The sequence below is a fragment of the Pungitius pungitius genome, chromosome 1 (assembly GCF_949316345.1).
Source record: "Pungitius pungitius chromosome 1, fPunPun2.1, whole genome shotgun sequence".
In the NCBI taxonomy this organism is placed as follows: domain Eukaryota; kingdom Metazoa; phylum Chordata; class Actinopteri; order Perciformes; family Gasterosteidae; genus Pungitius; species Pungitius pungitius.
The window spans coordinates 16,030,717-16,053,200 of record NC_084900.1 but is presented as its reverse complement, the minus strand read 5'-3'; the positions used below and the strand labels follow the sequence as shown (position 1 = coordinate 16,053,200).

Below are 22,484 nucleotides of genomic sequence, written 5' to 3'. Positions count from 1 at the left end.
ATTGTAATGGACTATACTAAGGGCCCTTTGCTGCTGCGCTTCAGTTGCAAAGTTCTACTTAAGTTTGACAAAGCGTAGCAGATTAAAAAGCTATTTTGGCCTCTTTCACTTATATTGACTCTAATGGAAAGTTTCTAATATAGGATTCATCTTTTTCATTTTGCTAATTCAGTTTCAAAAAATGTTTTGTCACAGATCCAGCTTTTCATTACCAGCTGTAACAGTGAGCAAATCAGGAATACTCCGACATTAAAACACCTCGAGGAACATGTTGGGTTTACCAGGCAGAAGTCTGGTTACTGTCGGATTTATTTGAGAGTGAAGACAGTACAAAAACATTGGCAGAACAAGACATGAGGCTATTTTTCATCTGTAGTCCCTAGCAACCTACCACCTGTATTCAGAGCCAGATAACCAATAAAAAGGATATTTTACCATTATTCTGGAGTAGGGATGAAATTGGGACACATTTAGATGCATCTTGATAAGAAAACAGGCAATTTGGACAGTTGGAAAGGAGACAAACGCTTAATCACAGACAATCTCAGCGGTCTGACATCTTATTGTTCCGCATTTCTGGGCTAATTTACTCTGCTCTCCTTCTGGAGATCACCTCAGCAGGCTGAGCAAAGTTAGTCAACTACACTACATACAGATCACATCAAAGATATTATAGTGCCTTTGCACAGTAAGGCAACTTTATTACTACAGCAGTTTGCAGCATCGAGGTAATTAGTGATTTACATAAAATATCAAAGGACACAGCTGATCATATGAATGAACAGGATTTGTTTTCGCTGGTAAAAAAGAGGTACACATTAATAGGAGCACGAGTGTAAAGTGTCAAGGAGAAAACGGACAGCAGGAGATGGTATTCAAATGGACACATCCCCAGCCTTAAAGTGCTGCTTTTGTGCGATTATATGCGTAAATTCAATATAAATCAACTTAACAATTAATAGACAAATCCATAGTTAGTGGATCTCCTCAGGTTCTAACGGCTGTGAGAATTATTCAATCCGAGACAGCGAACGCTGCCAACAGATGTTGGAAAAAAAGAAATCACAGAAGGCTTCAATCCACTGGGCTCCAATAAAAATGCAAATCGCATTTGTTTTTTGCAAAGAAATCATTCTGCTGAATAGTGTCTACAAACACGTCCTGCCTACAAACACGTCCTGCCTACAAACACGTCCTGCAATCACAGTTTCCTTTGAACTTTAACGACAAAACATGTGAAACAAGCGAGTGGTTCTGCATCCTGGAGAGGGCACGCCACAGCAGCTCTCGGCATAATAATTAATATTTCTCCCCCACTCGTCCCTCTGAAGCACCGTCGGAAAACACAAAGATCAATCACTCGCCGGGAGCCGCGCACAGAATCACTACCAGACTTTTATTCCATTTCTTCACATTTCCTTTCGAGATGCAATGTGAAAAATGCTGTTCCCCAGCGAGTCGGTGATCTACAGCACAAACACACACACACACACACAGAAAACAACTGCGACGCCCTGGACTCAGATCTGACACTTCATGTCGAGTGTTTTCCTCTTTTTCTATTAAAGGAATGCGAAAAAAGTCAAAACACGACGGATCAAGGACTTTATGATAAATGTTACTTTCAGTTTGATTCACGCAGCAAATTTCTAGCCTGTCCATTTAAAAGTGTGTGTGTGTGTGTGTGTGTGTGAGAGATTCTGACCCTTGGCGAGTGTGTAGAGGACACGCATTCGGTGTCTGTGTCGCCTGCCAGAGGTGTGGACTCGAGTCATGTGACTTGGACTCGAGTCACACTCGAGTCATGAATTTGATGACTTCAGACTCGACAAAACGTACAAAGACTTGCAACTCGACTTTAACATCGATGACTCGTGACTTCACTTCGTAGTCTAGGTCTGTGAGGTAGCGCACCATCACCCAGGGTTCCCCGTCCCCACTATAATAAAATGACTTGAAATGACTCGAAACTAAATAGGTACGACTCGTGACTCGACTTGAGACTTGTTGGCTGTGACTTGTGACTCGACTTGGGACTTGCCTCATCTTTGACTCGACTTGACTCGGGACTCGAGGGCAACGACTTGAGACTTACTTGTGACTTGCATAACAATGACTTTGTCCCACCTCTGTCGCCTGCTCATATTCATTGGCCTCCACGTGAGAACGACATCATCTGAAATGCTGAGGATTACCTCTGACGGATGATTAAAAGGATATTTGACCGTCTCCATTTGACGAGTAAGGGGGTCAATGGCCGAGTGTGTGAGTGAGGAAAACACTCCTGTCAAAGCCCCCCGTTGGGTTTACAGCCACAATGGATTAAACCTGTCGGCTCTCAGCTGGAAAAACATGCGTGACCAGCGTGGGAGGGAACAACACGAAAGGAGTGGCCGCACGGTTCGGCCTCAAAGTGGCAATTTCTTCATTTCTGCAGCGTCAACGAAAGTCTCACAACAAGCCACAGATGTTCCTCCTCATCACTAAACGCTGTGAGAACGAGTCGCACTCGGGTTGATTGTTTTTTGGGGGGGCTGCACATTGCTTTTCTTGATGATGAAGCAGCAGCGTTAGAGAGTGGGGGGGGGGGGGGGGGGGACTTTCCAGCCTTCTGGAGCCCCCTCCTGTCCCACCGAGGAGCCTGGCGATCTCCTCCCAGAGTGCATTGGGGCTGCCGAAGCTCAACATGCACATCGAGCATCATAAATATAAAAATAAAAAGAGAGCATCTTACTGTACCCAAAGGGGGGCGCCGTCCACTCGCGACGGGGCGCGGCTCTCCTGCAGGCGGCCGCCACCGACCCCCCAGGAGTCTCTGTGGCCTGGACAGGGAGGGAGACATGTCTCCTACGGGGGGGACAAAAGGACGGCACAGAAGGGCCGGTTGTGAGAGAAACATTTACCCCTCTGGAGAATTTTCCACTTGGGGGATGACTTTCATGTTCTTACCTCTACTTTTTGTATTTATTGAGGGAATATAGAGTTCTGTACAGTGACATTCAGGGAAAGTTCTATTGAAGGGTCTGAAAACATGATTTGTGGTTTGAACCACACATCATAACACGTCATCACTTTTCATACATTTTTGTACAAAAGTACACATCAAAGTCTATGTCCCATTTAAACATATAGCTTAATATAACATAAGTGTCACATTTTATACTACAGTTAATTTGAGAGTGCTAATGTATAAATAAATAGTAATATATTTAATATAGTAAATACACTTTGATCTGTCAGACTTCCCAAAAATACCTGTTTAGGTATTTTTACCTCTGACCAAAGGAACAGACATATTGTAAAATTAGCTCATGAAAATGTAAGAATTGAGGATGAAAAGAACCCGATCAAAGGAAAGAGAAGGCTGCATTGGGTTGGTTTCTTTTTCCCTTTTTGTTTGCTCAGACATTTCTCATCTCCTTCCACTGGATAGCATTCCCTCAGAGGCATCTCTCTCTCATCTATTGTTTGTTAAGGTTTCCACTCGTCTCAGACACCAACAACCACATCTGGCTCCATACGGGAAAAACCTTTACATGGATTTCAGATCACGGATAAAAGAAAACAACAACAAAAAAAGCTAGAACCTTCTTCTTAAGCACAGATTGTATTGTGTATGAAAAGCTTTTCACGAGGCCTTGAACGTTATTAACGGCTAAATTGTGTCATCGCTGCTGCTATTCGCTGCAGTTTCAGGACGATGAATTATTAATTTGAGGAATGCTAATGCCTCGGCTGCGGCTCGGTCGGGAGATGTGAACCTTGAATTTGTCAGAATTCTTTCCCGTGTCTTACATTAGTTACTGTGACAGCGCTTCAGATTCAGACCCTCAGATCTTGTGTCAAGCCTGCCGGTGCACTCAATGACGCACACACACACACATCTCCCGAACAATGCCCGACCCAGGCCCCGTATCCACTCGGTTTAGTCAAGGACGAAGACGAGCCCCGGTGTCCTCACCGCCGCAGCATCCGTCTCCGTGGCAACAAGAGAAGGAGAAGATGAGACCGGAGAAGGTGATAGCCGGTCCCTGTGGAGAGCCTGCACTAGACGGGCCCTGAAAGGCAGCACGGTCACCTCTCCAACCCCCCCAACACACACACACACACACACACCGAGGCCCGGCCGGCTCCTTTCTTCTCTCCCTTTTTAGGTTACATTTTTCTGCGGAATTAAAGCACAGTTCAGTCCACACTTTGTGCCGTTTTAGAGCGAAGCCCCCAGATAGAAAAGTGCAGCTCCGTCCAGAAAGCCTGTTTGGATCAAAACCCGTTGCGTTGCCATTTGAGTCCTTCGGCATTTCATCCGTCTCTGCAAATGGATCCCACGATACTTGAGTCAAATAAAACAACACATTTGGCCTGGATTAGTGTTTAAAAATCGATTTCGCCGTGCTTGCTGGTGTTTGAGACACACGTTGAGAGAGGTTGCGACCTCCTCAACAACAGTCGAGAGGAGCTTTATTCTCTTCATTATCATCTCCAACAATAAACTTCATAATCCCTGCCTGCTTCTGTGGGAACCTGGAGGGAAATGAAAAGGGCCAGAAGAAGCTACTCCGGCCTCCGTGTGTATCTGGACAAATGCTCAGTGGAAGATAAATAATAGAAGACCCACGGCTCGTGGAACCATCATCCCGAAGAAAACCATTTGAGGTCTAAATTAGCTCGAGACACCCAATTAAACAGCTGCCGTCCGTCACCACACAAGCAACCAGGCCGAAGTAACCAACGGACCTTCCCAAAGGGTCACGAGACGCAATCATCTCCTCACGGCGCGTGCGCTACACGGGGAGCGGAGGAGCGGCCTCATCACCGGGGCGTCCACACTGCAGCGGGTCAGTGAGGCTGCAGAGCACCCGGGTTCCTGTCACATCTCGGTGAACACCGTCCATGTTGTTGTTCCTGTCTCGTTAACCACGGGGAGCGTATGAGAGTAATCCCCCTCATCACCGACAGGGTTAATCTCATACACACACACACACACACCTATCGGTGCAACGCAATCCTTTGGGAGAAAGGCTTATTTATTTATAGCGCCAAGTTCTGTGGCTTTTCAGTTATTAATGAAAATGAAATCTACCACCGTGTAATACACAACATTTTAAACAGCCACGCTCACTTGTTTCATACTAACGGTACAAAAAGGGAAGCCGGAGCCGAGACGGATCGCGTGACGTAATGTATAGCGTGTGTGTAAGTGTTGTAATATTAGATAATCAGACCAGTTAGGCTTAACTAGTTCAGAATTCTTAAGCTAAATCAGTTCCCTTTAGGCCATGTGGAACACTGATTGGCTTATAAAAGTCAAGACTGATTTGTCCATTAACCATAGAGCTAGACATCCTAGAAAAGGTTGTGTCCATTCAGATCTTGCAGGGGTTTCAACTTGAGAACCTCGTGGTTTCGGATAATGTTCCCGGTGGATACGGAGTAATTACTGCACAGCGAGGCCGAATGCCAGCGCTGGAAGCGAAACTGATTGCTTGCTGGTTCCAGAGATGTTGTGCTTAAAAAGAACAAAACGATCCATTGTGGAACAACACTTTATGAGTCATGCATAACTAAAACACTGATTTCCTAAAAACACTTTAATATTTATTACAGCACACCAACGTATCGATCCAGAATAATACTGGCCCATTTCCATAAAACCATAACACAAAAAACTATTTTCTAACTAGGATTGTTCCTAGTTAGCTAATGTTGGTCCGTTTGTCATCTGGTCAAGGGTTACCATGGTGACGCCTCTCCAACATGCAATCGGGTTCGTGACGTGATGATTACAGTTCAGTTTACAATAGAAGCCCCAATCGGACCCTTTTGCAGATGGTTCTAGGTAAGGGTTCCAAGCAGAACCTCTATAAAAGGACCCAAAAAAGGAGCACTGTAATAGCCTCCAACCACCGTTGGAACCACATCCGCCGCATCAGGCCGGCCTCCATCCTTCAGGACCCCGCCCCCACCACCACCTTGATGCCAGCGTACCAACCTACTACACCACCGGGTCCCCAAAGCTTTCCCCCCCCGGGAGGGTCTGTCCTGAGCAGACGGAGATGGTCTGACTGTGACCTACCGGAGCAGTTGGACTTGCCCGACCATTCCGGAGGAGTCAAATTCAGACCCGGAAGACAGAAATAACAGAGCCGGTAGAAAAGAGAAGGCCGCAGGAGGCGAGTAATGAAGCCAAAGACACGGGCAGCAGCCGAACGCCTCGATGGCCACCATCACCAGATTCAGCAACTTCATTACAGCTGTTCCACCATCCGGCAACGAGGGCTGCAGCCATTTCAAATCGATCCATCTGGCATCCCAAGAAACGGCCGCACTTTTTAAACTGCAGCTTCAACTTAGTGACATTCTCCAAAAAAGACATCAATATTCCGCTAGCTGTGTAATAACTGGATTCGCGGTGCTTACTGAATGAATGTGGCGCCTTGACTTTGCAGATGTGCGTCTGTATTAATTCATCCGTGTGTGTGTGTGTATATATATTATATATATATATATATATATATATATATATATAAATTACAATGTTGGGAAAACTGAAGCCACAGCCTGCAACTTACAACCTGTGAATGTGGTCTGCAGGGTTTTTCTAGTGCTTGGAGCCATTTGTAAAATTGTAATAGTGTTCTCACTGCTTGAATACTTTGTATACATACAGTATATGTATGTACCTATTATATGCACCATACAAGAACCTGGTAAAACCCATAAAACCCTGTTTCGTATCACGCCGCTGGTTCTGTGCTCTGCTTTTCTGTGGTGAAATCGTGGGGCACTTTTCGAGCGAGAGGCTGCAGTAAAAAGCACTCCGGCTGCAGGAAAGAGCTCTTTACGCCAGATAAATAAAATGTAGCTGCTTCTACGAACCACAGCACTGAGGGGCAATAAAGCCTCTGCATGGCTGCATCGGGGCAGATTTAAGAGCCATGTTGTGCCCTTATTTCACTCCTCACATGGGAGGAAACAATGAGGCGCTCATAGTGCAATGACAGTTCAGCGGCGGACTCCATCATTAGGTCCTGTATCTGCAAAAGGGGCTCTTAAGAGGGGGTGCACACCTCAGCTTTTTTGTCGGGTCGGCTTGAAGGAATAATGATCCGCGCCGCATAATGCTGCGTCTAAATCTCCGGGTCGGGCTGAGTGATTTCTTTCCTCCGATCTCATCACTCTTACTAACTTGGGGGTTTTTTTTTGTTCTCTTTCCGTTAGCCGTGCTCCTTCCTCTCCTGCATTACCTAAACATCTGCTTGCCTTTTGTCCTGTGCACCAGCGTCCTCTAATTCCTCCATAAAGCACAGAGCGAACCTGATACACCGCTGGTGTTTTCATTAGAGCAGAACCCATTACGACTGTGGAATACGGCCGAGGCGAAACCTGGAGCCGGTTCAATACAACGCAAAGGGGGCGGGAGAAGATTCATTGACACACATTGCTGCAGTCCAGATCCAATGGCCATTACGGGAGCTATCGATTCACGTGTACACAATGCAACACAGAAGAAGAAAATGATCAGAGCAAAACCATATTGCAGAAATCTTTTCGCCGAATGATATTTCCACCTGAAGCAATGCAGACCGGACATCTTCAGGAGGACAGAGCAAGAGCTCAGAACCCTGGACAGCTCCTCTGTCCTGCACAAAACAACACTACTACTACTACTACTACTCAAATCCTGTAATGGTACAATATGTTTTTACATAGTCTCATGCTAAAAAGGGAGATAATTGTCTGCATCGAGGTTTGTTACGTGTAAAGCAGGATGACTCAAGGTTTCCATTAGCGGCCCGTTCAAGCAAAAAGGAACCGTCTGGAACCCAATGTTCGACCTTTACCCAAGTTGTCATAATCTACTCCATACGTACCGATGAAAGTTTCATAACCTAGCTTCATAGCTCACTTGGTCCGCAAGTTTCACATCTGCCACCTCCCTGGAGGTCTAGTGGTTCGGATTCGGCCACCTGACATCGTATTTGACCTTCTGCCGTGTGCCACAGAGCACTGTAATACGTAGACCCTGTTTTTTTATCAGATAACCATTGAAACGGATCATCTTAGCTCAGCGCGGAGCTGGGCCGCGGTTTGAGTTGTCATCATTCATTGGTATTCAAAGCGGCACCTCGTTACCTCACGCACTTGATTTCTGAGCCGCCAGCTCGTTAAGTCAAGACTTCAAGTGACAAAAGGAGGCCATGGTTCACTTTCATTTGTCTTCCCCTCTTCGGGATACTACAGGTAATACCTGCAGCAGTGCGGTTTGCAGGAGTCGCCTGCTTGAGTGAAACTGAATCAATAAGAGCTCGGTCTGAACCAGGTGGAGAAGCCTGCTGATTGGATTCCAGGTAAACCGCCGTCCTTCTGGTGTAACCTTGAAACACGCGGGGTCAAGACAAAGTGAAACGGCTCTTTCAGAATGGAGGCTTAAAAAAAGAGGCACACTGATTGAGTAGGAAATCAGGCTGCTCAAAAAGCTCATTTGTCAAGTCACGAACAAATAAATTCATCCTTTTACGGCCTTACGTAAACATGATCTATCATCCTGATGATGATGAATGAAAATAAAATGTTTTTTTTTCTTTCCCCTCCTTCTGCCCAGCGCAGAAACCCCAGCCACAGGAGGTTCTTTCAGGTGACTATGCCGAAAGCCAGTTTAAATAATGCATGCGACGCCAAATCCCATCGGAGGCATCACTCCAGAGGAAGGCCGCCACGAGCTGCGGGACTGCTTCTCTTCCCCCGGGCCAAATCTCCGGTGCCAGAATTAAGACCTGCAACCAGCTGCTCCCTCAGAACCAAATGTCACATTCCCCGTCTTGACCGGGGCGCCAGTGGCTGCGCCGGGCCTGTGGGCTCGCCGGGCTCGACCCCGCGTTTGTCACTCGTGTGGTTTCCATTTTTGGGTCTTTTTTTTTGTTTTCCCTCTCTGCTGCAAGGAGGACAGCCCGTCTCCTGTTGCGAGGGAGGAAAATGGCGCCCCGGCGCAAAGAGGAAAGAAAATAAAATAAAAAATGAACTAAATGCTGACTCAGGATCTGCCTTTCTGCAAGAGTAAGTGTAACTGGACACGGCTGCAGAACTGCACTGGTCTGCTCGTTTAATCGTAGCTCCGGACGGACGCCATGCGCTGAAGGCCACACAGCTGCAGCGATCATCACGCCGACCTCCTGGGCTATTTTTAGGATGCTTTTCACAAACAAAGGCTTGGACACTTAATACCTTATTTCTGCAAATAGCAGCGCCAATGTAACCATGAAGCCCTTTTACTTTGAGAGAAGTGGCTTCATCTCGGTAAGAAAAATAAGTGCTGAGGCAATAAAGGAAATGCATGTACGGCCATTTCATTTCCTGTCATTTTCATTTACTTTTACTTACATTCCGTATCCTCCAACTTTGACATCGGGACCTTTAAGCCTAGCATCCCATCTTTGGCTAATCTGGAGCGAAGGACACTACTGAACTTTCCAGTAGTTTCCTTATCTGAACTGCTCGAACAGAGCCGGTTATTGGGTTCCCGCCTCCAGCTTCGGCAAACAAGCTGTGATGAGAAATAATAAATCGCATCAAAAGTAAGACTGGACCTGCACTTTCTACAGAAAAGCTCTCGTCGTCATTTTGTGGCCCGCGCTTCAATTTACAACAATGTGAACAAGGCGAGCAACGACCCGACCCGCAGAGTCCGACGGCTCGTCCACAGAGTGACGCTTGATGCCCTTGTGCTTCGAAGTTATTGTCAGTACTTCATTGGATCCATTTTTCTCAAGAAGAACCCTGCAGACAAGATGGGAGTTTGATTCCTCTGCCTTAAATGTAGCCTTAAATGTCTTCACGCCCCCCCCCAATGAAGGGCACTCATCATGCGTTAGGCTCCGCGGTGCACCACACACTTGCGGCACTCATATTAACCACAAATGATCTGTATTAATCAGCAGCTAATTACGGGCAGCCTAAGCAGATCTAATGAGTCGGTCCAGTCCTCTAAAGTGGTTTTCCTCTCATTCTGTATCTCAAAAGGAGGTAGTGATGCGTGACCCCCACTGGCTGTCTGGCACACCCAAAACCCCCCCCCCCCACACACACACACACACACACACACACACACACACACACACACACACACACACACACACACACACACACACACACACACACACACACACACACACACACACACACACACACACACACACACACACACACACACACACACACACACACACACACACACACACACACACACACACACACACACACACACACACACACACACACACACACACACCAGCCACTTTCATTTCTCATCATGTACCGATCTGACATTGTCCTGATAGGTAATTTATTATTCAGACAAATACCACAGAGCATGAAATGGAGCGGCAGAGGTTCCGGACCTTTAAGTATTCGTAGCGAGTCGTCCATTCTCCGGTATCACCGTGGAGTCTTTATTGATGAGCCTTTGGATGACGTCAGGCTTTGTTATTTGAGGCCCAGAAGGCCTGGTGAGAACACTTAGAACCCAGCTGTGTTTCAAATATAAAAGTAACTCAGTCATTTCAATATGATTTCCACTTTTTCTAACCTCAGGCACCTTACCCCACACTTCCAACAAAGCATTATGGCCACATTCCTGAACATATTGCTCGGGTTAAGATCAGAATCTCCATGGTTACGAAGAACACAAACAGCAGAGGTGAGCTTGAGTTTTAAAGATGTATGCAGCCAAGATGAGCGAGCTCAAGGCTTCAAAACTGCCCAAATATTTGCTGTCAAAGGTCCGGGGCGGCTGTGAAGGAGTAACATTTACCCGTGATGTGTGAGCAGTACCCGTGTTCAGCTGTTGACACACACACACACACACACACACACACACACACACACACAGGAGAAAACAGACTTTCAAACGGCTCTCCACAGGTGCCGCGCTACAAATTGCCTTCGATTGAGCGGCTGCGTGCGCCGGTTCTGACAGCTGTGAGGGGATAATTGGTTCAACTACGAAGAACGAGCCGTCGGCCCCTGAGAAAGTGCTGGTTCAACGTGTTGAGCAGCTTGTGGTGACGAGCAAGGGATTGAAAGAGGTCTAGCAACAATATAGCAAAGCTGATAACAAATTAGGGAGTGTTGCATCTATTGTAAGAAAGTTGCTTCTTTGCAAACCCGACTACGCCGAGAAGCGAGTCGTGAACATCCCATGGTGACTTAATGCGATGAAATCCCACCATTCGGTAGCAATGCCGCAGCGTACGTTAAACGCCTCCATCAGCACCAGCAGATCGAGGAGACGGGGGCCTCTCGTCGTCACGCAAGCCGACCTCCGACCCGCCTCCATTGGCCCCCCGATGCCAGGGGCCCGGGGGGGGGGGGGACGCAGCTGGAAGACGGAGGGCCCAGCACAGGTGAATGCAGCCTGCAGTTGATTACGCGAGTGGGAGTTGCAAATTACTTCTGGCCGTAGCTTGAGATTTATCGATGGGGCTGAATGCAAATCATCCCCGTGTGGACATTAATCTCGCTGGGGTATTTTATAGGGGGAGGAGGGGGGGGCTCTAGTGGTCGTAAATTTGGGCCCGGCTCACTGATTGTTCAGCAGATTGTCGGGTGAATGAGTGGACGCCGGCGGCCTCAAGAAACGGCTTTCTCCATGGCGCCATTACCACGGCGCCGAGGGCCCCCCGGGGACACGCTGGGGGCATCGCACGGGCTCAGGGTCAACTCTATCACCAACTCGCCAAACTCTACACAACCTCACACAAATAGAAAATAGGAATCGATGACACGTAAAAAAAAATAACCGGTTGGTTTTCTGTAGATTTGAAACAGTTATTTGTCATCCAGCTTCCTGCACAGAATTACAACACGGGACTTCTAACTTCTACGGGGGGGGGGGGCTTGGGGGCTGCAGAAAAGAATTATTTTCACTTTTACATTTTGCTGCAAAGCAAAGTTCAAACAATTAAACCCTCCAAATGCAATGTATTCCACTTTTGATGGAAGCGAAACCAAAAAACGGCAAACAGGAATAAAAAAAAAAAGCCCGACTAAACACACTTTATCAGGTCGCTGCTTGGAACAAGACCAAAGCGCATGTTTTTCCAACACTCATCTTCCCTCTAAATCTCCCATTTGCATACTCCTGAAGCTGCTTAGACTCCACTGCAGGTGTTGAGCGTCAAAGCGTTTACAGTTCAGAAGCAGCTGAATAAGTGCGATGAGTGGAAGTGGAAGCGCCTCCTGTGGGTTTCTTTACACCAATATTTCATCAACCCTCAATCAAACAACACAACCACATCCTCGCACTCACATCTTCACACCAGGGCTTATTCGAGACAGGGGCGGCCTTTTAGGAAATAATATTTCGAAATCTCCAGCTTGGATGTCTGGGCCACGGGACCATGTTTGAATGCTAAACGTGGGCGAGAAAGGAAGTGAAAGTACTCGCGTGTCCGGCTTGGTAGTTTTGCTTTTGCAGCGTAGCCACAGTGTGTGTGTGTGTGTGTGTGTGTGCGCGCGTTTGCTCATGAGTAGTCATTCATCGCATGTTTGTGTGTGCCGCAAATGACCGGCAGCCCGATCTTCTATCGCTCGTCATTAAACACCTCAGTGTGGAAGCAAACAGCGCTGGAGAGGAGACCGCACAAACCGTCAGCATGAATCCATGGGCGGCCCTAAGCCCAGAGGGCGGCTCGGGGGCCACGAGCAGAAGGGGAACTGACACGAATGGGAAGAACTACGCCGTCCCCACAAACAAACTGGTGTGACGGGGTTTTGGCAAACTATGCAAGCAATAGAAGGACTTTGAGTTTTCTTGGTCAAACTGGTTTAAGACCTTTGTTGAAAATAATAAATCCCAGCATAGTAAAAAAAAAAAAAAAAAAATCTATTCTAGGACATATCTTCTTTTTATATATGGTTTGACCTTTTTTTTTTTTTTTTACAAACTATGGCAATATAGTGTTTGCTAGGATTTATGGAACCACTTTGGAACACAAGGTCACGCATGGTCACAGGAGGCTGTAAACAATACGCAATGTCAATGAATAAAATGCACATGAATGAGACTTTACGGCATTCGCTCCATGCTTTCAGGTTCAGGCCTCGTGGCTCCAGAATCAGAGCCAGGAAACAGACATCAAAGTCGCTCTGGTCGGCTCTCTGGTGACCTCAAGTTCAGGCATAAAAAAAAAAAAAAATAGAGGTCAGAATTCCGTCTTCTCCATTCTAGAAGGACCTGAGCACATCTCAGGATCAGCCTCGATTCTAAACCCCGGCATTCCACAAATTGCTCGCGTGCACCCAAATGACATTTCTTAATCCCGTATCCTCCGTAAACCACACTTTACCGTATTAACAGCTGTCATAGTTCATCACGTGATCAAAGGCGCCTCACCCAAAACCTCTCTGAGCCGGGCTGGAACCGTGCTCGCTCACTGCGGCCCGAGCCGAGCCGCGAGGCCGGACCGATCTACCAGTGAAATCACAGAATACTCTGCAGCGCCCGAAGACAGACTCATGAAAAGGGGTCAGTGTTAGTGCATGTCCTAATCCCATGGGTCTGCTTTTAGAAGCCAGCAAAGACACACAGTCCATGACTCATCAGTATTGATTTGCTGCCGCTGATCTTCGTGACACCAACACGCCCCCCGCCCCCCGCCCCCCCCCCCCCCCGGGGATACAAAAGGTCAAGCATGAGCACATGAATCTGCGGACCGTCTGCAGTGGATTTGCATGCCGGGCCTGTTTGGCGAGGGAGCCAACAGCGTGAACTTCACCACACAACGATGCAAGGAGGGTAATCCTGACTGTCCTCTTTGGCCTCCGTCATACTGCTCCAGCACATCTGCTTGGGGCTTAACCCACTGGCTGCAGAGAGGACCTGCCCCAAAACATACTTGCATAACGGGCCAGTCCAGAGGCTTTGCCCCTTTTAAAAAAAAAAAAAAAATCCTCAGGAGTTGTGTACCATGTTCATATTGGATTAATGAGCACATGAAGTCCTCTTCCATGGCCGCTACAGCTTTAGAAAGGTGACAAAGCCGAATGTTTGAAAAAGTTTAAATAGGTGCTTCGCAGCAAATATTATGAGCTCTGGGCTCTCAAAAGGAAACATGAAAGGAGATGAATCTGCTGGATAAAAAAAAACGGAATTGATGGTCTGTCATCACGTTTGTGGGTGAAAACTTTATCTGCACGTTTCCAGATTTGATCCAAAAAACGCTCTGAGCTTCGCGGCCAAACGACACGTTTCTGTGCAGCAATCGGTCCGTGCGTCAAATCCATTTACCACCACGAACTAGAAGAATCCGCAACGATTACTTTAACCAAGTGCGCGTAGTTTAAGAGACCACGCGACTCTAAAACCATCAAATCGCCGTCTTACTTGTGCTCCTGCGCGAGGCTGTTGCTGCAGGTCGCCAGGTGCCGCTGGTACTGCTCCTTCAGGCGGGCGTTCTCCGCGCACAGATCGATCACCTGCTGCTCCAGCTCCTCGATGCGTCCCCGCTGCCTCTCCAGCAGCTCCTGCTGGGTCTCGATGATCCTGTTGAGCTCCTTCAAGTACTCCACGGCCCGGGAAGGGTTCTCGGCGGCGGCGGCGCTTTCCATGTCGCTGCCCGGTCGTGTCGCGGAAAGATGGTTTTTAGGCGCAACACTTCGGTGGGTCGCGCCTCTTACGCCTCGCCATGGTGTTGAACTCTGTGTGTGTGTGTGTGTGTGTCCACTCGCAGGGCGTTTAGAAGTCACTCCGCGTCCAGAAGCAAACCGAATGGAACCAGCGCGCATCGAGCTGCAGATACCCGCGTGCGTCAAAAATATGATTTTAAAAAAGAGAGAAGAAAAAAAAAAAGTGACGTTGTGCGGATCGCGGCGGTGCGACTCTCCGCTGGTCCCGGGCCTCACCTTTAGCTCCACGCTGCTCCCGTGACTTTTCGTAAACAGACGCTGGGTGTCAGAGTGGGCGGGGCTTACAAGTTTTACCAATCCGCAGGTCCGCCGAGAGGGGAGGCGGATTCAGAGCCCGTGCGCTCGTGCTTTCCATCGTTTCCCCGTCTTTTCTCGTGTCGAATCAGAACATGTGGATTCGTGGTCATCACGCACGCGCGCGCGATGACTGGAATTTGCACTGTAGTCCACCCGTGCGTAACGCTGTGGCACAGTCCGCTGGTGCTGCGTCTCTCCTGCAGAGTTGTTTGCTATAACATGCGTGCGTGCGTGCGTACGTGCGTGTGCGTGTGAGGGAGAGCCAACTGCACCGCCCTGTGATGGGAAGAGGCTGATGATAAAGTTTCATGGTGATCCCATCTGCTCCTTTTGGTCAGCTGAATGTTTTTTTTTTCCCCCTCACAGTGGCACTAAGTGTCACGTGATTGCTCCGCGTGGCTGGCAAATTTTTTGTTGTGTGTCCGTTCCTCATTTCTTCTTTAGCATTCATGGGTTCCAGTTCCCGGGTTATCTGGATCTACATTGATTTGCACTGATGGCACAGGCACGAAGAGCAATTAAAGGTTCTGGCCCCAGGCCCCATGCAGCCGGCATCAATGCATAGCCATTAACAGGCTGATGGGATAGAGGTGGGCCTTTGTCCCTTTGGGGGTGGGGGGGGGGGCACTTTGTGATTTACAGGACTTTACGAGGTACCTTCTCAACGGTCACAATGGCGACACACTGAAGCCTTGAAGACGTCAGTCCCCAAACCGATGGGTGACATCATCTGGACAAGGCGCTCTCACTTGGGCCAGCACCCATGGGGGGAACCAGCGACACATCATTTCACCAGTAGAGCGGGAAGAAAATGGATCTGCAGGCAGTGAAGCATTTTGCTTACTTTAAATAAAGTGAGGAAAACAAAAGCAGCAAATATCACAAGCGTGATTCATTGTGTACTAGCGTGTGGATTGTGCAACTTCAGCCCACCTCATAGGACCAAAGTGTGGAGCTTTCATAGGGGGAGGGGGAGGGGGCCTTCTGACACCACCCCGAGGAGAGCAGCCTTACCATTCTCCTCAGGTCTCGTTCAGTCACCCGCCCCCCCTCCTCTTCCACTGACAGCCCTGTAAGTCATCTGGAACCGCCAGGACTTCTCCCAGGCTGACAGGTGGGGGCGAGGGGGGTGCTTCGTGCAACTGGCGTGCCATAATTGAGGGAATAAATTGAGTGTCATTTTAGCTTAACGCGGACGGACGCTTTAAGGAGCCATGTGCGCTCACCTCGCCGACCCACCTGCCACTAGCGTCGGATGGGACACCCAAATTCATCCTAAAAAAAAAAAAAAGCACCTGCTGAGGCGGACGGGCCAATCAGGGGGCCTCCTGTTCGCTCACACATGGCACTGGTTAACACCACTTTGTCCCCGGTGAGGACGAGGACACAGACACACACACACACACACACACACACACACACACACACACACACACACACACACACACACACACACACACACACACACACACACACACACACACACACACACACACACACACACACACACACACACACACACACACACACACACACACACACACACACACACACACACACACACACACACACACACACACACACACACACACACACACACACACACACACACACACACACACACACACACACACACACACACACACACACACACAGGAGAAAACAGACTTTCAAACGGCTCTCCACAGGTGCCGCGCTACAAATTGCCTTCGATTGAGCGGCTGCGTGCGCCGGTTCTGACAGCTGTGAGGGGATAATTGGTTCAACTACGAAGAACGAGCCGTCGGCCCCTGAGAAAGTGCTGGTTCAACGTGTTGAGCAGCTTGTGGTGACGAGCAAGGGATTGAAAGAGGTCTAGCAACAATATAGCAAAGCTGATAACAAATTAGGGAGTGTTGCATCTATTGTAAGAAAGTTGCTTCTTTGCAAACCCGACTACGCCGAGAAGCGAGTCGTGAACATCCCATGGTGACTTAATGCGATGAAATCCCACCATTCGGTAGCAATGCCGCAGCGTACGTTAAACGCCTCCATCAGCACCAGCAGATCGAGGAGACGGGGGCCTCTCGTCGTCACGCAAGCCGACCTCCGACCCGCCTCCATTGGCCCCCCGATGCCAGGGGCCCGGGGGGGGGGGGGACGCAGCTGGAAGACGGAGGGCCCAGCACAGGTGAATGCAGCCTGCAGTTGATTACGCGAGTGGGAGTTGCAAATTACTTCTGGCCGTAGCTTGAGATTTATCGATGGGGCTGAATGCAAATCATCCCCGTGTGGACATTAATCTCGCTGGGGTATTTTATAGGGGGAGGAGGGGGGGGCTCTAGTGGTCGTAAATTTGGGCCCGGCTCACTGATTGTTCAGCAGATTGTCGGGTGAATGAGTGGACGCCGGCGGCCTCAAGAAACGGCTTTCTCCATGGCGCCATTACCACGGCGCCGAGGGCCCCCCGGGGACACGCTGGGGGCATCGCACGGGCTCAGGGTCAACTCTATCACCAACTCGCCAAACTCTACACAACCTCACACAAATAGAAAATAGGAATCGATGACACGTAAAAAAAAATAACCGGTTGGTTTTCTGTAGATTTGAAACAGTTATTTGTCATCCAGCTTCCTGCACAGAATTACAACACGGGACTTCTAACTTCTACGGGGGGGGGGGGCTTGGGGGCTGCAGAAAAGAATTATTTTCACTTTTACATTTTGCTGCAAAGCAAAGTTCAAACAATTAAACCCTCCAAATGCAATGTATTCCACTTTTGATGGAAGCGAAACCAAAAAACGGCAAACAGGAATAAAAAAAAAAAGCCCGACTAAACACACTTTATCAGGTCGCTGCTTGGAACAAGACCAAAGCGCATGTTTTTCCAACACTCATCTTCCCTCTAAATCTCCCATTTGCATACTCCTGAAGCTGCTTAGACTCCACTGCAGGTGTTGAGCGTCAAAGCGTTTACAGTTCAGAAGCAGCTGAATAAGTGCGATGAGTGGAAGTGGAAGCGCCTCCTGTGGGTTTCTTTACACCAATATTTCATCAACCCTCAATCAAACAACACAACCACATCCTCGCACTCACATCTTCACACCAGGGCTTATTCGAGACAGGGGCGGCCTTTTAGGAAATAATATTTCGAAATCTCCAGCTTGGATGTCTGGGCCACGGGACCATGTTTGAATGCTAAACGTGGGCGAGAAAGGAAGTGAAAGTACTCGCGTGTCCGGCTTGGTAGTTTTGCTTTTGCAGCGTAGCCACAGTGTGTGTGTGTGTGTGTGTGTGTGCGCGCGTTTGCTCATGAGTAGTCATTCATCGCATGTTTGTGTGTGCCGCAAATGACCGGCAGCCCGATCTTCTATCGCTCGTCATTAAACACCTCAGTGTGGAAGCAAACAGCGCTGGAGAGGAGACCGCACAAACCGTCAGCATGAATCCATGGGCGGCCCTAAGCCCAGAGGGCGGCTCGGGGGCCACGAGCAGAAGGGGAACTGACACGAATGGGAAGAACTACGCCGTCCCCACAAACAAACTGGTGTGACGGGGTTTTGGCAAACTATGCAAGCAATAGAAGGACTTTGAGTTTTCTTGGTCAAACTGGTTTAAGACCTTTGTTGAAAATAATAAATCCCAGCATAGTAAAAAAAAAAAAAAAAAAATCTATTCTAGGACATATCTTCTTTTTATATATGGTTTGACCTTTTTTTTTTTTTTTTACAAACTATGGCAATATAGTGTTTGCTAGGATTTATGGAACCACTTTGGAACACAAGGTCACGCATGGTCACAGGAGGCTGTAAACAATACGCAATGTCAATGAATAAAATGCACATGAATGAGACTTTACGGCATTCGCTCCATGCTTTCAGGTTCAGGCCTCGTGGCTCCAGAATCAGAGCCAGGAAACAGACATCAAAGTCGCTCTGGTCGGCTCTCTGGTGACCTCAAGTTCAGGCATAAAAAAAAAAAAAAATAGAGGTCAGAATTCCGTCTTCTCCATTCTAGAAGGACCTGAGCACATCTCAGGATCAGCCTCGATTCTAAACCCCGGCATTCCACAAATTGCTCGCGTGCACCCAAATGACATTTCTTAATCCCGTATCCTCCGTAAACCACACTTTACCGTATTAACAGCTGTCATAGTTCATCACGTGATCACAGGCGCCTCACCCAAAACCTCTCTGAGCCGGGCTGGAACCGTGCTCGCTCACTGCGGCCCGAGCCGAGCCGCGAGGCCGGACCGATCTACCAGTGAAATCACAGAATACTCTGCAGCGCCCGAAGACAGACTCATGAAAAGGGGTCAGTGTTAGTGCATGTCCTAATCCCATGGGTCTGCTTTTAGAAGCCAGCAAAGACACACAGTCCATGACTCATCAGTATTGATTTGCTGCCGCTGATCTTCGTGACACCAACACGCCCCCCGCCCCCCCCGGGGATACAAAAGGTCAAGCATGAGCACATGAATCTGCGGACCGTCTGCAGTGGATTTGCATGCCGGGCCTGTTTGGCGAGGGAGCCAACAGCGTGAACTTCACCACACAACGATGCAAGGAGGGTAATCCTGACTGTCCTCTTTGGCCTCCGTCATACTGCTCCAGCACATCTGCTTGGGGCTTAACCCACTGGCTGCAGAGAGGACCTGCCCCAAAACATACTTGCATAACGGGCCAGTCCAGAGGCTTTGCCCCTTTAAAAAAAAAAAAAAAAAATTCCTCAGGAGTTGTGTACCATGTTCATATTGGATTAATGAGCACATGAAGTCCTCTTCCATGGCCGCTACAGCTTTAGAAAGGTGACAAAGCCGAATGTTTGAAAAAGTTTAAATAGGTGCTTCGCAGCAAATATTATGAGCTCTGGGCTCTCAAAAGGAAACATGAAAGGAGATGAATCTGCTGGATAAAAAGAAACCGGAATTGATGGTCTGTCATCACGTTTGTGGGTGAAAACTTTATCTGCACGTTTCCAGATTTGATCCAAAAAACGCTCTGAGCTTCGCGGCCAAACGACGCGTTTCTGTGCAGCAATCGGTCCGTGCGTCAAATCCATTTACCACCACGAACTAGAAGAATCCGCAACGATTACTTTAACCAAGTGCGCGTAGTTTAAGAGACCACGCGACTCTAAAACCATCAAATCGCCGTCTTACTTGTGCTCCTGCGCGAGGCTGTTGCTGCAGGTCGCCAGGTGCCGCTGGTACTGCTCCTTCAGGCGGGCGTTCTCCGCGCACAGATCGATCACCTGCTGCTCCAGCTCCTCGATGCGTCCCCGCTGCCTCTCCAGCAGCTCCTGCTGGGTCTCGATGATCCTGTTGAGCTCCTTCAAGTACTCCACGGCCCGGGAAGGGTTCTCGGCGGCGGCGGCGCTTTCCATGTCGCTGCCCGGTCGTGTCGCGGAAAGATGGTTTTTAGGCGCAACACTTCGGTGGGTCGCGCCTCTTACGCCTCGCCATGGTGTTGAACTCTGTGTGTGTGTGTGTGTGTGTCCACTCGCAGGGCGTTTAGAAGTCACTCCGCGTCCAGAAGCAAACCGAATGGAACCAGCGCGCATCGAGCTGCAGATACCCGCGTGCGTCAAAAATATGATTTTAAAAAAGAGAGAAGAAAAAAAAAAAGTGACGTTGTGCGGATCGCGGCGGTGCGACTCTCCGCTGGTCCCGGGCCTCACCTTTAGCTCCACGCTGCTCCCGTGACTTTTCGTAAACAGACGCTGGGTGTCAGAGTGGGCGGGGCTTACAAGTTTTACCAATCCGCAGGTCCGCCGAGAGGGGAGGCGGATTCAGAGCCCGTGCGCTCGTGCTTTCCATCGTTTCCCCGTCTTTTCTCGTGTCGAATCAGAACATGTGGATTCGTGGTCATCACGCACGCGCGCGCGATGACTGGAATTTGCACTGTAGTCCACCCGTGCGTAACGCTGTGGCACAGTCCGCTGGTGCTGCGTCTCTCCTGCAGAGTTGTTTGCTATAACATGCGTGCGTGCGTGCGTACGTGCGTGTGCGTGTGAGGGAGAGCCAACTGCACCGCCCTGTGATGGGAAGAGGCTGATGATAAAGTTTCATGGTGATCCCATCTGCTCCTTTTGGTCAGCTGAATGTTTTTTTTTTCCCCCTCACAGTGGCACTAAGTGTCACGTGATTGCTCCGCGTGGCTGGCAAATTTTTTGTTGTGTGTCCGTTCCTCATTTCTTCTTTAGCATTCATGGGTTCCAGTTCCCGGGTTATCTGGATCTACATTGATTTGCACTGATGGCACAGGCACGAAGAGCAATTAAAGGTTCTGGCCCCAGGCCCCATGCAGCCGGCATCAATGCATAGCCATTAACAGGCTGATGGGATAGAGGTGGGCCTTTGTCCCTTTGGGGGTGGGGGGGGGGGCACTTTGTGATTTACAGGACTTTACGAGGTACCTTCTCAACGGTCACAATGGCGACACACTGAAGCCTTGAAGACGTCAGTCCCCAAACCGATGGGTGACATCATCTGGACAAGGCGCTCTCACTTGGGCCAGCACCCATGGGGGGAACCAGCGACACATCATTTCACCAGTAGAGCGGGAAGAAAATGGATCTGCAGGCAGTGAAGCATTTTGCTTACTTTAAATAAAGTGAGGAAAACAAAAGCAGCAAATATCACAAGCGTGATTCATTGTGTACTAGCGTGTGGATTGTGCAACTTCAGCCCACCTCATGGGACCAAAGTGTGGAGCTTTCATAGGGGGAGGGGGAGGGGGCCTTCTGACACCACCCCGAGGAGAGCAGCCTTACCATTCTCCTCAGGTCTCGTTCAGTCACCCGCCCCCCCTCCTCTTCCACTGACAGCCCTGTAAGTCATCTGGAACCGCCAGGACTTCTCCCAGGCTGACAGGTGGGGGCGAGGGGGGTGCTTCGTGCAACTGGCGTGCCATAATTGAGGGAATAAATTGAGTGTCATTTTAGCTTAACGCGGACGGACGCTTTAAGGAGCCATGTGCGCTCACCTCGCCGACCCACCTGCCACTAGCGTCGGATGGGACACCCAAATTCATCCTAAAAAAAAAAAAAAGCACCTGCTGAGGCGGACGGGCCAATCAGGGGGCCTCCTGTTCGCTCACACATGGCACTGGTTAACACCACTTTGTCCCCGGTGAGGACGAGGACACAGACACACACACACACACACACACACACACACACACACACACACAGAGAGAGAGACAGAGAGAGACAGAGAGAGAGACAGAGAGAGAGAGACAAGAGCGCCCCCCCCCCCCCCCCCACGGTGCATCTCTGGAGCCCCTCTGTCTGGGAGTGTGTGGCTGCTGAGGACATACAAATGAGCCCGGGGGGGGGGGGGGGGGGGGCACAGACAGATGGGAGATATTTGATCAGATGTCGCAGACCTTTACACATCCTCAGAGAGCCGGTTTGTGTCACCACATCACACTGGTGGGGAGCGAGAGAGAAAGTCGATCACAATAAAACTACTTGAGAACTTTCAATTGCCCAAAAAACAACAGCTAGATTGATTAAGTGTC

General features: G+C 49.1%; 1 protein-coding gene across 2 annotated transcripts in view; it reads right to left on the bottom strand.

Annotated features, from left to right (window-relative positions):
• iqsec1a (IQ motif and Sec7 domain ArfGEF 1a) overlaps positions 1-14,962 on the bottom strand; it is a 61,375-nt gene extending 46,413 nt beyond the window's left edge. The window contains exons 1-2 of one of the 2 annotated variants that reach the window (XM_037478192.2): positions 14,384-14,962; positions 2,740-2,847 (exon numbers count right to left, since the gene is read on the bottom strand). In XM_037478192.2, the coding sequence (XP_037334089.2) occupies positions 2,740-2,847; positions 14,384-14,784 (509 nt within the window). In that variant the 5' untranslated portion in view covers positions 14,785-14,962. The remainder of the gene's footprint in view (positions 1-2,739; positions 2,848-14,383) is intronic. The other variant, XM_037478198.2, reaches the window with a different exon arrangement.
• Positions 14,963-22,484: the final 7,522 nt, after the last annotated feature.